General features: G+C 39.9%; 2 protein-coding genes across 2 annotated transcripts in view; one reads left to right on the top strand and one right to left on the bottom strand.

Annotated features, from left to right (window-relative positions):
- The window catches only part of LOC111266622 (protein qui-1), a 72,499-nt gene that overhangs the window by 18,713 nt on the left and 39,363 nt on the right, over positions 1-14,423 (bottom strand). The window lies entirely within an intron of this gene.
- LOC111266621 (uncharacterized) lies at positions 616-13,898 on the top strand. The gene is made up of 7 exons (XM_022844258.2): positions 616-1,098; positions 7,304-7,478; positions 7,634-7,737; positions 11,012-11,144; positions 11,488-11,570; positions 12,727-12,820; positions 13,335-13,898. The coding sequence occupies exons 1-7, from the start codon at positions 927-929 to the stop codon at positions 13,456-13,458; spliced, it is 885 nt and encodes a 294-aa protein (XP_022699993.1). The 5' UTR covers positions 616-926; the 3' UTR covers positions 13,459-13,898.

The raw sequence follows: 14,423 nt of genomic DNA, 5'->3' as shown, positions 1-14,423 counted from the left end.
CACCCTCTCCACAGTCCTCCTAAACTTCCTGAAAAGACATTCATTCTTAAGCGAATTTCTGTGTCGTTCAAGGCCACTGTCCCTTCCACACAGGCCACAAGCGGTTCACTTGGGGGCACGATATTGGTGGAAGCAGCAGCTCTAGTAGCCGATATAGCAGTTGCAATAGCTGCAGAAATAGCAATAGCAGAAGTATAGACGAGCGAATTCCTTTATACACATACATATGTTAAACTGCATTGCGGGTTTGTTCATAACTTATTATCTTATATATCTCATAATTATTATATATCCACATATTATTATTACTATTATCTGCCCGTCATTTGCTCTTTCGTTTCCACTGGACAGCATCCACATAGATACTGTAGATTGCTATAGTTGTTACTGTTGATGAAGTTACTATTGCCCAGCTTTACGTAATTCGCAAGATCTCCCTCGTCAAATCAAATGATGATGATGGTGATAACGGGGATAACAATGATAAGGACAGAAAATATGGCAAGGACGATGGACTCCTTCTTGCCGGATATCTCTCGCTTCTCTAGATCAGTAAGGAGAAGCAGAGACTCTCCCATAGACAGCTACCGTTGTTTCGTATCATAGGATTGCGACAAGGCGAACCAAACACCGAATACTAGAAACTTTAAAAACCCCGTGCCGCGTACGGGAATATTGTAGTTGGCTAATTTCTGTTTGCCAAGGTAGACAGAGAATGTGATGTCATCCTCGTTTTAATTATCGAGATATACGGATTTGCAAGTACCGACGAGGGCTAAAACGTTCACTTCTACCGAAAGCGTCAAACATTGCGCCGACGTTAAAGTGTTTACGGTTTCGTGCTAATAGTTGCCGTGCAGGTGGTTCTGGTAATAGCTAGCATTAATTAATTAATTAGGAAAACTACACGAGCCGTTTGCGCAGCGATGTTCCCTTTTCTGTGTCTATTCCTATACGCTCTGCTGCGCGAGACGTTTGCCGGTCACAGCCACATTGGCGTGGGGATTTACGACCGAGATCCACATGATCAGAGAGATCATGGTTCAGGCTTAAGCGATCCATACGGCAGGAACGAGTATGACTACGGATACAGCAGAGGTAAGAAAAAGCAATATTCTGATTCACATGACAATAATTTTGACAAGCAGGGTCAGAGGCTAATCGGGTACGCGGCAACATTTTAAGGTAAGTTAGCTGGTGACAGACGCTACTCGATACGCAATTCTCAGCGAAGCTTTATACCGTAATCGTTCGACCTACGACGGTTCAATTTGGCAGCGTCCATCAACAATGTTAACTTGAATTTTTATGTCGTAAATGAAATCACAGAGCATGTCTACGTTGAAATATACTGCTACCGAAAACACACAGTTTCCTTTGTGCGCGCTAGGACGGAAGGGGGATCATCTACTTTGTTTGCGTAATACGCTTTCGTTTGGGTCAGAAACAAGTCAGCATTTGTGGTCCTGCCTGTGAGACCTATTCGCTTGCAGCTTGGGTCTTGCTTGTGACCACTCGACAAAAATAATTCTGCCCGTACGTTTTGCTCAACGTCAATGATATATAATTAGTTAATGTCAGAGAAACACGAGTACTATATGGTTATATATATTTTATAAAAAAAAAACTGTGTGACCCAGAAAGCAAAATCATCCCCTAGGCAATAACATTTGTTGCAAACAACAAATGTACAAACAAAGTCGATTTTGTTGTTTGCTTTTCATCGTTGTTCTTTTTTTCTGAAACTAAAACGTTTCTGCAGCCCAAAAGAGAAAAACGCATTGTATCAGGTTTCTGTATATCCTTTTGCTCCACGAGATACTGACACCTAAAAATCAGGAATAATTCAAACTTCTCAAAATATCATCTAGATTGATTTGTTGCGCGGATTGAATCTCTGGTGTCCCCGAATCCTATTGAATGATTTCTATCCAGGAAACGCCATTGTAAATATATATTAAAAAATAAATAAAATAACAATAAATAAATAACCTAACCTAACCTAAAATGTTTTTTCAAAACGGAAAGTAAGTGAACAGAAGGCCTGTTCTAAGGCTAACACGCAGTTAGCACAGCCGAAAATGTCAATAACTTGAGCTGTCGTTGTACGTCGTGCATTAAGTTTTCTTATCAGGTGGTGGCTCTGCGAGTATAAAAAAGTTCAATAGATATATTATTAGTAAGTGATTTCATGCCGTATGGACCACATGAAAAAATACAGTTATTCGGTGTACAACAAATAGTTAAGGAAGACTTTAAATGGAAGTTAAGGAAGACAGGACAAATGAATATGGTTGAGCAGCGCAGGAATCGTAAACGTAAAATATTCTCTCAGTTCGGAGAGCAGTATTTACTCTTATTGTGTTTCGATTCCACAAACTTTCTAGCTCTGGATAACTAACGCTAGTATTATCTTGGGTGATCTGTTCTGGGCATTCACAAATATGAACAGCTAGATAGCAGGTTATGCACACGAATTTCCCGTTTTCGGAGATAGTTTGAATAAAATTAAACATGCGGCGTGTTTTTTTCCGTTTTCGAGTTAATTTATCTTTTGGTTACTTACTCTAAATGGAGAAATACCACTTCATAGGGTATCGTTTTTCCATATTTTTTGCGCTTGTATCTAGCTATACTAGACTTTTTTGATATTTGGATATTACAACGGATTATTAATATAGGATCAATGTTCAGCAGGAGTTCTCTTCAAATTTTATTCAAAAAAAAAAAAGAGAAAAAATAGTCCTTTACGTGTCTACGATGTCACAAATTTGCTTGTCATGGTTCGCCGTCGTCGAACGATTTTATTTGTATCATCACTGACATTATAGACAATTTCGACCCGCTATTAAGCAAGAACGTCAAAGTAGACTTTTTAGGATGCCTGTAACTGCTCATCATTGATAATGTTCACTTGCTGACGAACTGTTAACTTCTAAGCCGATCGGACATCAAGCATTGAGACAATGGGGGGAAAAAGGCCCACCTTGTATATGCAGCGAATATGTTTGTTTGTGTTTTTATGTTTTCTTTTCTGTTTATAAATGTTTCACCGACTTCAACCGACTCTAATAGGAAGTCGTGCAGCTACACACAAATATATTGCGAAAGGAACAGATCGTTAGAGGTGCGAACGGCATAAGCGTAGTTGTGTTCACTAAATGCAATTTCATGCAGTTAGAGAGAGAGGAATGAAAATAATAACAATGAGCGATAGGACAGCTATTGGACCGATAATGAAAATCGAGATAATCGTAGAGCACAGTCACTTACTGTAACCTTATGCGGACGTGACACGTCTCATCACAAAAACAAAGCGGGAGACTATGTAAAACAATGGTAGATGCAACAACGTTCAATCAATAGCAACAGTAATAGCATAAAGAACAGCATAAAGGAACGAAATGAAGAAATAGCAGCAGTATCAGTAATTGCTCCGGCATCATTTCGACAGTACCGAGAGGATTGCGAAGTAAATTGCTGGTACCAGCAAAAAGAGGTAGCAAGTCTTAAACAGTCCCTGATTTTGCTTTCGCATTCCCGCTCTTTCTATAATGCTAACAACAACCATAGTACGAATGGAACGGAATCTAACGCTAAACGCCAATCGTTGTCGTCGTATTGTTGACAGATGGCAGCAACGGCCATATATCGACTTTTGACTTACTTTACTGCTACTCCTGCCGTGACTGTGCCTGATAACTGGTTTAGTTGCTAATATTATTCTCGCCGTGCGCTACCCAGGAATCTCGTCGTCGTCCGTGAAGACCGGAGACAACGGAGTGGCGATGGATGCAACTCGCAGTTGCTTCTAAACTCTTCCTTTCCGCTAAACACTCCGTTTTTATCGGATCACCGTTTGCCATATCGCCACTGCAGCGGGTGGCGCCTTGTGTATCGTTGACATTTTGCCAGTATATGTGAGCTGCTCACTACGGCAGCTCTTTGCTCGCCCATCGCCCGCTGTAAGCTAGTATTGCATTGTCTCGCCATTCTTCTCCCTCAGTGGTTACCTTCCATTTTTTTCTCACGTAACGAGACGTAAACGCTAACGGAACAGTCGTGCTCTTCGTCCTGCAACTGCAGCGAGCGGGTTCTTGCATATCCTCCACCGTCATCTTTTATTCTACCTGTATGCTTTTAATTGCAGTTGGTCTGCGCCATCAACACATGATTCAAACTTCTATCGCTACAAGGAGTGTTTGTGCTTCGCTTGCGTCACTTCATCGCAAGACTCGACCCAGCTGTACCCGGCTCCTGTCTGGCTGTTATTATCGCCTGGACAGATCGAGCAACGTGATGTGAGTGGCTACTCAAAACGCCACGCTTGAATTCCACCGTCATCTGTGACGTCAACACGGAGGCAATAAGCAAAATATACAGAACCAAAGACGTACAACATAATTCATCTTTATGATCTTATTGATGCCGCCATTGCCACCGTCGGGTTAGGGAGGCCATTTGGAACATAGGTACAGAGAAAACATAATGCGATTTCTGCGAACCGTGAACTTGCCCAAAAAACAGCAACGTATTTCGATAAAACCTGCCAACGGCACCCGCGTGAGTAACGCGAAAGGCCGTACTGTTAGGACAATATGAGACAATGTAGATATAAATGCAATAATAAGACTACTGAATTGCTTCTGGCATAATTTGTCGTGGGTCCTCTTCGTTGTTGTCATAATAATTTGATAATAGGGAACTCGGTGTGGGCCAGTAGCTCATATCGATAAATTTGTATGACTTTAGATATAGCGACGAATTGTGTCAATTTTGAGGATTTCGGAAAGTCCCGGGTTCCGAAATTAGCATTATTACACTTCATAACAAAAAAAAAGGTATAATAGAAGCCACCCCCACAACAGCACTCGTTGAGAGCGATCACACACGTTCGCGGATATGACGCGAAATTGTTTATTGTCCAAAAAAAAAAACAGCACGCGACGTGTCCAACCAACGAAACGTTCGCGATCGTTAACTTCATATCTTAAAATGTATAACTAGTTCGTACAAGATCTACATAATTTCGTTTTTATCATCTATATATTACTTAGCATTTCACTTACGAACCGGCTGACTGAGAAATCGCGCGAAAGCGGCTTCCTCTCGCGCTTTCAGAATAGACCGATTAATCTATTTGCCTTCTGAAAGGGTGGCTCATTGGCCTAGCAGTGATATATAGGCTTTCGTTTAACGATTGCTTCATACTGTCGTCAAACAATTGTCAGAAAAATCTACCTTCGCAGGTTAACATCCCATTCATTAAAAGTGCTTCAGGATGTCATCGCTTATAATGTAACAACCTAAAACAGTCTTTTTACTGATTTTCGGGAATTAATTTGGTTAACTTAGGATTGTTGGATACCTATTTAGGCTGTTCACTTTACATTAACGTGTGCCTCAAGTTAAATGCTTCGAGTTTTACGTCCGACACCGCCATTACGTGTTCCATTAGACCAACATTGATACAAACCTGAATCTACTTCGGCTATGTACAGTGTCGCACAGCAAATGGAACAAACTAATGATGATCTGTATAGAGTATCTACATTTTTTCAAATTACATAATGCACTATTATGGGGACAGAATTTTGATTCGGTCATCCGAGCTACCGTAGGTAGGTACCTGCAAGCCTCTCTGCTTGTAGGTCAACGATTGAGCTCGGAATGCCCCATTGCCTTATTTATGTGTTAAAAAATACGATAGTTCTGTGTCAATAAGGTCAATCAGATGAAGTGCAAAGCTGATTAGTCATTTTCGGCGGCGTTTTTCCAGTGCTTTGAGCGACTTCGAACGATTCCCTCGACGAAGGAAAAGGTTCTCATATGAAACACTGCATTATCACAAACTGTACGATTTTGCAGCTAGTACTCACAGAAATCCCGTGCATATGGATTAATCCATTTACTATTAGTTAGCACGCGTGTACGCAGTGTGAGTGAACGCAGATTTGAGCTAACAAGGTCGATGCTTTATCTTCACTGAGAAGCTTAAAACTGATTAAGCTTAAGCCTGGCTATCGAGAACAGTCAACGCAAGACTGCCTATAGTTCCATATCGTACAACAAAGCCCATTGGTGCTATCAAACAATGAGTAATAACCGATAACGCTCGTTTTGGGCCAATTAGAACGCAGAGTGTCACCCCTTCCTTCATTGATTAGAATATTCGGTCAGGTGTCCTCAAACGTGCCTGAAGCTTAGTCCTCTCTTGATCTTCTCTTGACCGGCAAAGCTTGTGAGAAACAGGTGGGTACGTAGCTCAGGGCTGCTTTCGTCTAGATCTATTTCCGTTTGCTTTAATTTATTAAGGTCTATAGAGTTGATCACAGGCTAGCAGTTTGTATATGCATGTAAATTTCGCTCAGCGTCAGCCTGCAAATGTATATTGCATCTAGTTGATATTAACAACTATATTGTAATTGTTCACAAATGGACTAGCTTGGCGTAATGGGCTCGTTGAAATGCTGACCTCATACACCAAAGAGGCTTATCTGCATGCACACCTACGAAAATACCGTTGATATGAGTTTAGGCGGCTAGTGTGTACTTTTCTAAAAATGTAGCTAACCATTCTGTAACAAGCATGCGGTCACACCAATCCAAATCTCCTTTTTGGCAAAAAGTATTATTTGTACGTCTATATAAGCAATCATCAAGAAAATAAGGAATTAGGGAAAATATATTGAGGAAAATATGGAACCGTTATTAGTTGACTATGTGGTTGGCATATCATTCCACAGATTTTCTGAAAAGCCTCACTTAGGTCCGAAAAGGCCCACTCTGGTCAAATCCCTAATAGCGACGGCGGGTCCTTGATGTTGTATATAAGCGTTGATCCCGAAAATTTGTTTCCATAGTAATAATAGCTAAGGAAGTCGCAAAGCAAAAAGAGGACAGAAAATAAATTCTAATTAGCAACACAGCGCTTCGATAGAAGGTAAAAGACGAGACATCAAGTGGTGAGCGACGAGGTCGTCGGCGTCCAAACCAACAACGATTTGGTTCTCACGCCTTTCAGACAATACGTGAGGGCTATACGTGTATATGGCTAAAATATGTTTGATACATAGGTTAAAGCCAGATTCCTGATTTTGCCAAATCGAGAAGGACACCGGTTAACGATTTTCGTTTTCTTTTTATGTATATATATATATATATTGGTTGTGTATAGATTTTTTCGTGTATATATTGGCTGAAGCAATTGTCTAATAAAGAAGTTATTTCTCAGAGTAGAAAGCAGTTACATGCGCATGTCATCAATTGACTGATATAGTGGGCTTTCTCGGTTTTCGCCAAGGTCGGATTGCGTACGAGAATGATTATCATATGAACTACCGCCAAGGTGCACGCTATGGCCGTAGATCGTCTTCACGGATAGATCGATCGGACCGCTATGATAGAGATCGCGTCTACGACAGGTTCTACGACCGCGTTTACGGAAGAGATGGATCGCGCCCTGATCGAATTGTCAGGTTCGTGTCGAACGACCGCAAACAAACACTTTCGAGCATTATGACGGCATCTTGTAATAGTACGTCTGCTATATGAACTGCACTTTCGGTCCTTTGTTTTGTTTGAATATTGTTATATATTTGAATATAATACTTTTCATTTTGTGCCATAACAGTGTGCTCAGACCTGATGGATATAATAAAGACGGTTATAATCGAAACTATAATCGTTACAATCGTGGATATAAACCTGACCGTGGATATGGCTACGACAGATACGGTAAGCCCATATAATACCCATCATTATAAAGTACCATATTAGTGTAAGTAGCTTATTATGGATCGGGTAGGTCGCATGTATGCCTACTTGTCTAAGCTATTATCAATTGCTTTTCTTTGCTGTTTAAACATACACTACAGCAGACGACGGCTAGAAGGGTATCTGGCTGACGTTCAATAAGATAGTCCGATGAGCAGACAGCCCGTTCGCTGATTAATTTGCACAGCTTAGAGTATGCGGCTCGCAAACAAATAGCTCTGATGGTAAACACACTAGGTACATTTCTAGCCGCTCTTTAAGTAGGCCTGAACAGGCGCTCTTTTCAGGCTCCCAGTGTAATTGAAATATCTGCAATGAAGCATTCTCTTTGCAACGAAATCAACACTTGTAGTATTTACAGGTGACGAAATCCTGTAAAAACCGACCGAATAGAAGACGTTCAATGAAATGTTATCGTTAAAATTGGCCTATATTATTTCATACACAAGCCTTCAGCTTGGCATAACGCTACTGCTATACAACCCACAATTATTAGCTAACTAGCATTTCCAGATAATTTAAATAACGTATTATTTAAAGATAATAACAGTGGGCGTATCTGAACGTGTCTTAGTTATTGTACACTTGGTCCGTAGGGAGAGTTGCCTGGACACAGAAGCAAAATACTAGTAATATACATGTTGAAGGCAGAATCCTAAATTCAAAACGTGCTTGAAATAATGTATTGTTGCATAATTAACAGAGCTACCTGCAATGTACAAACAGACCATTTCGCGAACTCTCTCTTACCCTTTTCCAGTTGATTACATTTGACCGTCTTTGCAGAACCTCGAGAATGTTTTTATACATGATGTTGCCTTTCCTAGCTTCCCTTATGATTCCAATACGATGAGTTTCGTTGTGGCAGAGACTACCCAGACTTACTTTTATGTGTTTCTACAGTGCTTGAATGTAGCATACAAGCTTTGCAATCAACAAAAGGGTCAGATGCATTTGAGTTGGGACATGCTATATATTCCACTCAGTAGCTTTGCTCATCTGCATTATGACGTACCAGTGAGCTCTTTCGGATCAGGTCCTGTTTCCACCTCTCCTTAGCATTACCTTCGGATCGTTGGTGTATGCATAGTGCAATAACCTTCCATGTCTATCACGTACTTCTTTCACTTAAAAATAGCCATTTTACTGTCTTCTATACTGCTCATTTTACTGTATTGTTTCAGGAGACGCGGCCGTTAAACCCAGTAGTGTGTTTCCCTTTTGTGCAAAATACCTTCACTCTCTCTTTAAGTAATATTTTTGCGCGGGCCTTGTTAATAAGGAAACAAGAAAACCCAACGTCACCATCTGAGAATGGGTCGCGCACACATGTACTTATATACGTTGCATTTCTTGGCGTTGTCTCGCACCTTTTGTGCTGTGCGAAAGAGTAGATATCCCTGCCCCTATAGTAATTTGCACTACCATATCTACACACGTGATCGTTAGCAGAGCTATGCATTTGCAGTATTTAGAAATAAACATGTTTGGCTACTTTCTCCATAAGGAAATTACCTTCGTTTGCAACCTGTACTTTCAAATGTTTGTGCCTTTTACCTCTGCATTCGATTGTCTTCACTTGAGCTACAACTTATGGAAAGCTCATATTCTTGTGTTCTTTTTTATTGAGAATTTGTTCTACATTCCCCGCAGTTTCGCCGCAGATATTTTGCATTCCCTGTAACTCCTCTCTAGTTCTGCTAAAATCAGCGTGTCGTCAGCAAACAACACGATATTTGGCCTAAACTCAAATACTACTACATCTATATCTCCTTTGAAATCCGACTACTTTCTAGTACCTGTATAGGTAACATAAGTAAAATGTAGCATAAAGGCAGGTATAGACGATGCAGACATCTTTTCTTTAACCTTTGCTTCTTTCGGAATTACCAGATTAAATTTTTTTAGCTTTGCCTATACATATATATTTGGAAGAAATGGCGTTTAAATGCCTATGTAAGTTTTACGTAAACGCTTTTTTTTTTCATTATTTTCTATCGCAAAGATCAAATTATTTTTTTGGCCCACTTAATAGCCTTACCTGATTTCAACGAACAGACCTCTGTTCGACGACCGATTCAAAATTAGCTCGATTCGGTAAGTGTTTATCGAGTTTTGCTATTCTTTCGGTGCTGGTGCTGCAAGTCCTCTGTGCACTTTGCTTGGATCACTGTTTGTAAGCTCCTAACGAATTTTTTGCTAGCGATTCCTTGCCCAAGAGTCGATGTCTTGATTTTCCCTTGTGTCTCAGTATGGGCACGTTATTGTCGTCGTCACGGGCGGACTTTTTCATTTAAATGCTTTTTTTGCGGTTCCGCAGGAATCGCTTTTATTGTCTCTTTTATTGCACCTTCGTTTCACTGATTTATTCGATTGTATACATTCTATTGTTTACTACGTATTCTTTTTTGAATTTCATTTTGTTGCTTAACGAACCTATAAGAAACCTCCATTTCTCACTTCTTCTGTGTTTTACCATAAATTGCTTTTTATTTTTGCTTTGTGTCTTATTTTTCTTCTTGCAGCCTCGGAAAATTGCTATTTCTCATATTGTGCCTATAATGTTTCCCCATTCTTCCGCTAAGCGCTGGTCGATACTCCTCCAACAAGTTATATTTTTTCCGTTAGATCGTTGATAATCCTCTATTCCAGCACTTATTGCGGCAGCTATTTTTGCTTTGAGTAATACGCCATTGGAATTGCTTATGTGGACCAGGAATTCTAGATATGCGTACGGAATCCTTCTCAAGTTCCTGCACCGTTTGTACCTGCCTTCGTTGGCTATTTCAATTATTGCTTTTCATTTCCTGAGTGCAGGTTACCTGTATCTTTTCATTACAATTATTCTATCATGGTCATCTTTATATTATTGTGGTTTATTTGATATGGTTCGATATCGTCGACCTAGTATGTGGTGTGTTTATACTTCCTGGTAAGATCCAAGCTAATTAGATAGTTTTTTCCGCAAAATTTTCTACTTATATCTAAGACCCATTTTTTGTTTTTATAATGTAATGCTTATGTGTGCATGAAAATATTGTCATAACTATTCTTTGACAGCTTTCCCCTAGTTGATCTCTACTCGGATTCCGTAACAGAATATCCCGTTACCTGCATCATTGTTAACTAGAAATCCAGTACCCTACGAATACTCTTCTATCTGATTCTTTTTATATGTCAGTTGCCGTTACAGCCATAATTGATAGTAGCGGTAATCCTTTGACACAATTTACAGGTCAAGATTATTATCTTCGAGACTTTCAACGAGATTTCACCAAAGATCGGCAGAGCGTGGCACGCCTAGCAGACGTCAATCGAGTCCCTGACCGCCTCTATGACATATACGATCGCTACGCTGCATACGATAGGTTGACATACGTACATTTTCCGTACGCTAATGCGGTTTTTAGGAAAAACACATAATGAAACAAAATCACGGGTCCAACAGCTTTTCAATGGGGATAAATATAATAGGAATAAAAGCCTTGATATCTGAATGATCTTTATAAAGGAAGTGTAAACTTTATTCTTTGAAAGATATTTCGACGATCAGTTTATGAACGTTTAAAGTCTCGTTTGCAAATAAAGAATTATACTAATTAGCGGTTAGGATACCTTTCTCATTGCTGTCGCATACCAATGACTATAATTTTGATAACGATCGGACACTGACACACTAACGACCTAGGACAATGTTCCACTTGTTGATAGATACCAACCACGCGGTTATTACAATGACCATTATCCTCGAAATGGGCCTGGCACGTTCTTCGGGCAAACAAGATATCCGGCAGGTAAGAAAATACGAGATATCCCTCGGATGAACTTATTGTGCGAAACTGCTACAAAGATCGTATTAACGTTTCTCATTCCGCCGCGTTCCCTCTTCGTCCTGACTCGGACGTTAAATTAAAACGCCAAATCCCATGACAGCAGTCACCTTCGTTCTACGTCCAATTTGCACATGCTAAAAATATAGATCATGACAATATTCAATTTGTGTTGGTAATGAATCAGGGTCGACTAGTGTCCTTCCTGGACAGCCAGCCAGATTGAGGCCAAGTGAATGATATATAGTGTGTCGCCAAATGTTATTCAAACGCTGAACTAGCCATAACCATTTGCTCACACTCAGCTTGTGAGTCAAGCCTTCCGTCGTTCTGTTGTCAGTTTACTTTTGCCCTAGTTAGAATATATGCGCGTATTGCGTAGAATCAATTATAGACGAAAATTCAGAAACGAACTTAAACAGAAATACTCAGCTAGAGAGAACTTAATTTTCTTTGTCTTACTGATTCTTTCGAACACGACTACTTCAGATTTATTATTTGCAGTTAATCCTACTACTTTAAACTTCCTATTATCGAAAAAATGCGTACCTATCTATAGGCATTTGTCCAAATACATTTTGCGCTTGAAGCTTCAGGAAGCTTCTCAGTATTGCTCAGATTTGCCGCCTCCTTTATTTCCCCTTGGATGGCTACGTTTGCCATAAGCTTCGGTATAACATAATCACCAATAGAACTAACTAACTAAAGCATGGTTGTAACTTTTTTTTTTTGCAATAAATTAGCCTTAAATATCTTGTGTTGTCATGACTCTGCCAACTCATGGCGATTTGAGATATTTACGAGAATCTTAAATCAGAAAATCATATTATCACCTTAGCTTTCATATATATGGTATGTTAGCACTGCAAGACCAATAATTGGAGATCAGACGACCCCGGCGGTTTTGTGGTGCTTTTCCATGACTAACTGTGTTGTAACGAGGAGTGTTAGATACGTGGGCATTAGTAGAGGTCCTGCAACCCGCCATACGTACAATGTATTAGCATCAATCTATGCATCGCTCGTAACGGAGTAGTGCGTGCTTATCGATCTCTGCAGATATCCAAATAATTTTTACGCCCTCTGCTTGGCCTCTCCACCTTCGCATATTTGGTTTCAGAGGGCCGCTATGATCGGGGATACGGCAGGCCAATAACTGGACGGATTGAGGGATACGAAGTTCGCAATTATGGATGGAAACTTGGAAACGGACGGTACGTTAATTATAATAATCCGAAGATTGTGCGTTAGCGTATAGAGTATAAGTAATATTTAGGTTCCAAAATTCGAGGTGAATATAACACATTGTAACGAGCTTCTCAGGAACGCGCGTTACTCATGAGCTTAGATTAGCAGGAATTCTTCAATTTCCTAACCGGCCTTTGTTAGCTGTATGTACAGTGGTCTCTTTTCTTCTCAGTCATATTGCTTTCTTTTAATAGAATTGTTAGTCTGCGTTTGAGCCTTCTGAAAATGAACAAGTGAATGAATGGTATATACTAATCGAGGCTTTTTGGTCTATCTTCTCCGCATTTTCCGACAACAATCCGTAGATTGGTGTTTTTAATAGTGTTTAGATATTGGCATCTTCAATTTCTTGTTAGCTTTGCCTATAATTACCTTATATTACTTGCATTCGTCTTGGTCAAAGCATCACTATCGAGAGATACGCGCTTTTTCATTTTTAGAAATAAAAACGAACACTTTTCTAATTCGTGCTGTTTGCAGGAATGTTCTAAATACGGAATATGACCATGGCTTCACCGGATCATATCAGAGAGGCTACGGCACTGCCTATTACACAAGACCGGTCAATTACATCGCAGGCGTCGCTAGTCGGCTTTATTCCTAGGCTAGGATCGATCACACGACAACTTTCCTTTTAGGAAACGAAACCTAGCCGGAAGGTTAGGTAATTAGGTAGCTCCAATCGTAAAGAAAACAGCAAAAGGATCTCATCGCATCTAATATAGATTAATCCAAATGTGTTTTTGAGCAAAGAGGACTCACACTGCTTCAGGCCAAATTACCTACATCTGTAACGAGTCACGGCACAATCGCCGTTAGCCTCGATCTCTGACTGCCGGGTCTGTGAGTCGCGGCTTTAGGTCATCATCAATTGAAATATTTTTGTATAGCGGTGCGCTATTACGTTCGCGTACGCAGCGAAATTTTATGAACACGACAATGTAACAATCGCGTTATATGTTTGTTAGCAACAACAACAATAATAATGATTACTTCTGTTATTACAAAGACAAGTAATAAAGATTTCGTATCGTCATGATAGTATATACAGCCGTAAAGAAAATTTTTAACCTATATTGACTGGCGACAAACAAATAGCTCGTTATGGACAACTTCCCATAGCGAGAAGTACGTGGCCGTTTAGCTACCAAGTAGATACCAAAGCTGAATCATTAACCCATTCCTAGCCAGATATCAAGATTTCGTTTTGCTTTGCACTGCTCTCAGTTCTCTTGTCAGTTCTCCTCTTCCAAAGATCCCGTACAGCTGATCGGTTACATTTTCTATGGACAATTGATAGAAATACTATTACCTACCTTACATTGTACCGCTGAACAATTTAAGCAAGGCTCACTTGGATCAAATATAGGATAAAGGTAAAATTATTTTTGATATGTAACAGAAATCGAGCTCTTGACAAATGTATGTGTCTCTATTGTGTAGTTTAAGACGCTTGTTGAAAGGTAATTCTGCAAATATGTAGGTGCGATAACTGTAGTAGAATCTAGGTTGAATTAAGTTGAGCCTATCCGTGGAAGTAGTGTAGCCGCTATATGTATAAATAGGTTT

This window comes from Varroa jacobsoni, unplaced genomic scaffold (assembly GCF_002532875.2).
Source record: "Varroa jacobsoni isolate VJ856 unplaced genomic scaffold, vjacob_1.0 scaffold_1104, whole genome shotgun sequence".
In the NCBI taxonomy this organism is placed as follows: Eukaryota; Metazoa; Arthropoda; class Arachnida; order Mesostigmata; family Varroidae; genus Varroa; species Varroa jacobsoni.
The sequence above is the reverse complement of the archived record's forward strand: the minus strand, read 5'-3'. Positions and strand labels throughout refer to the sequence as shown.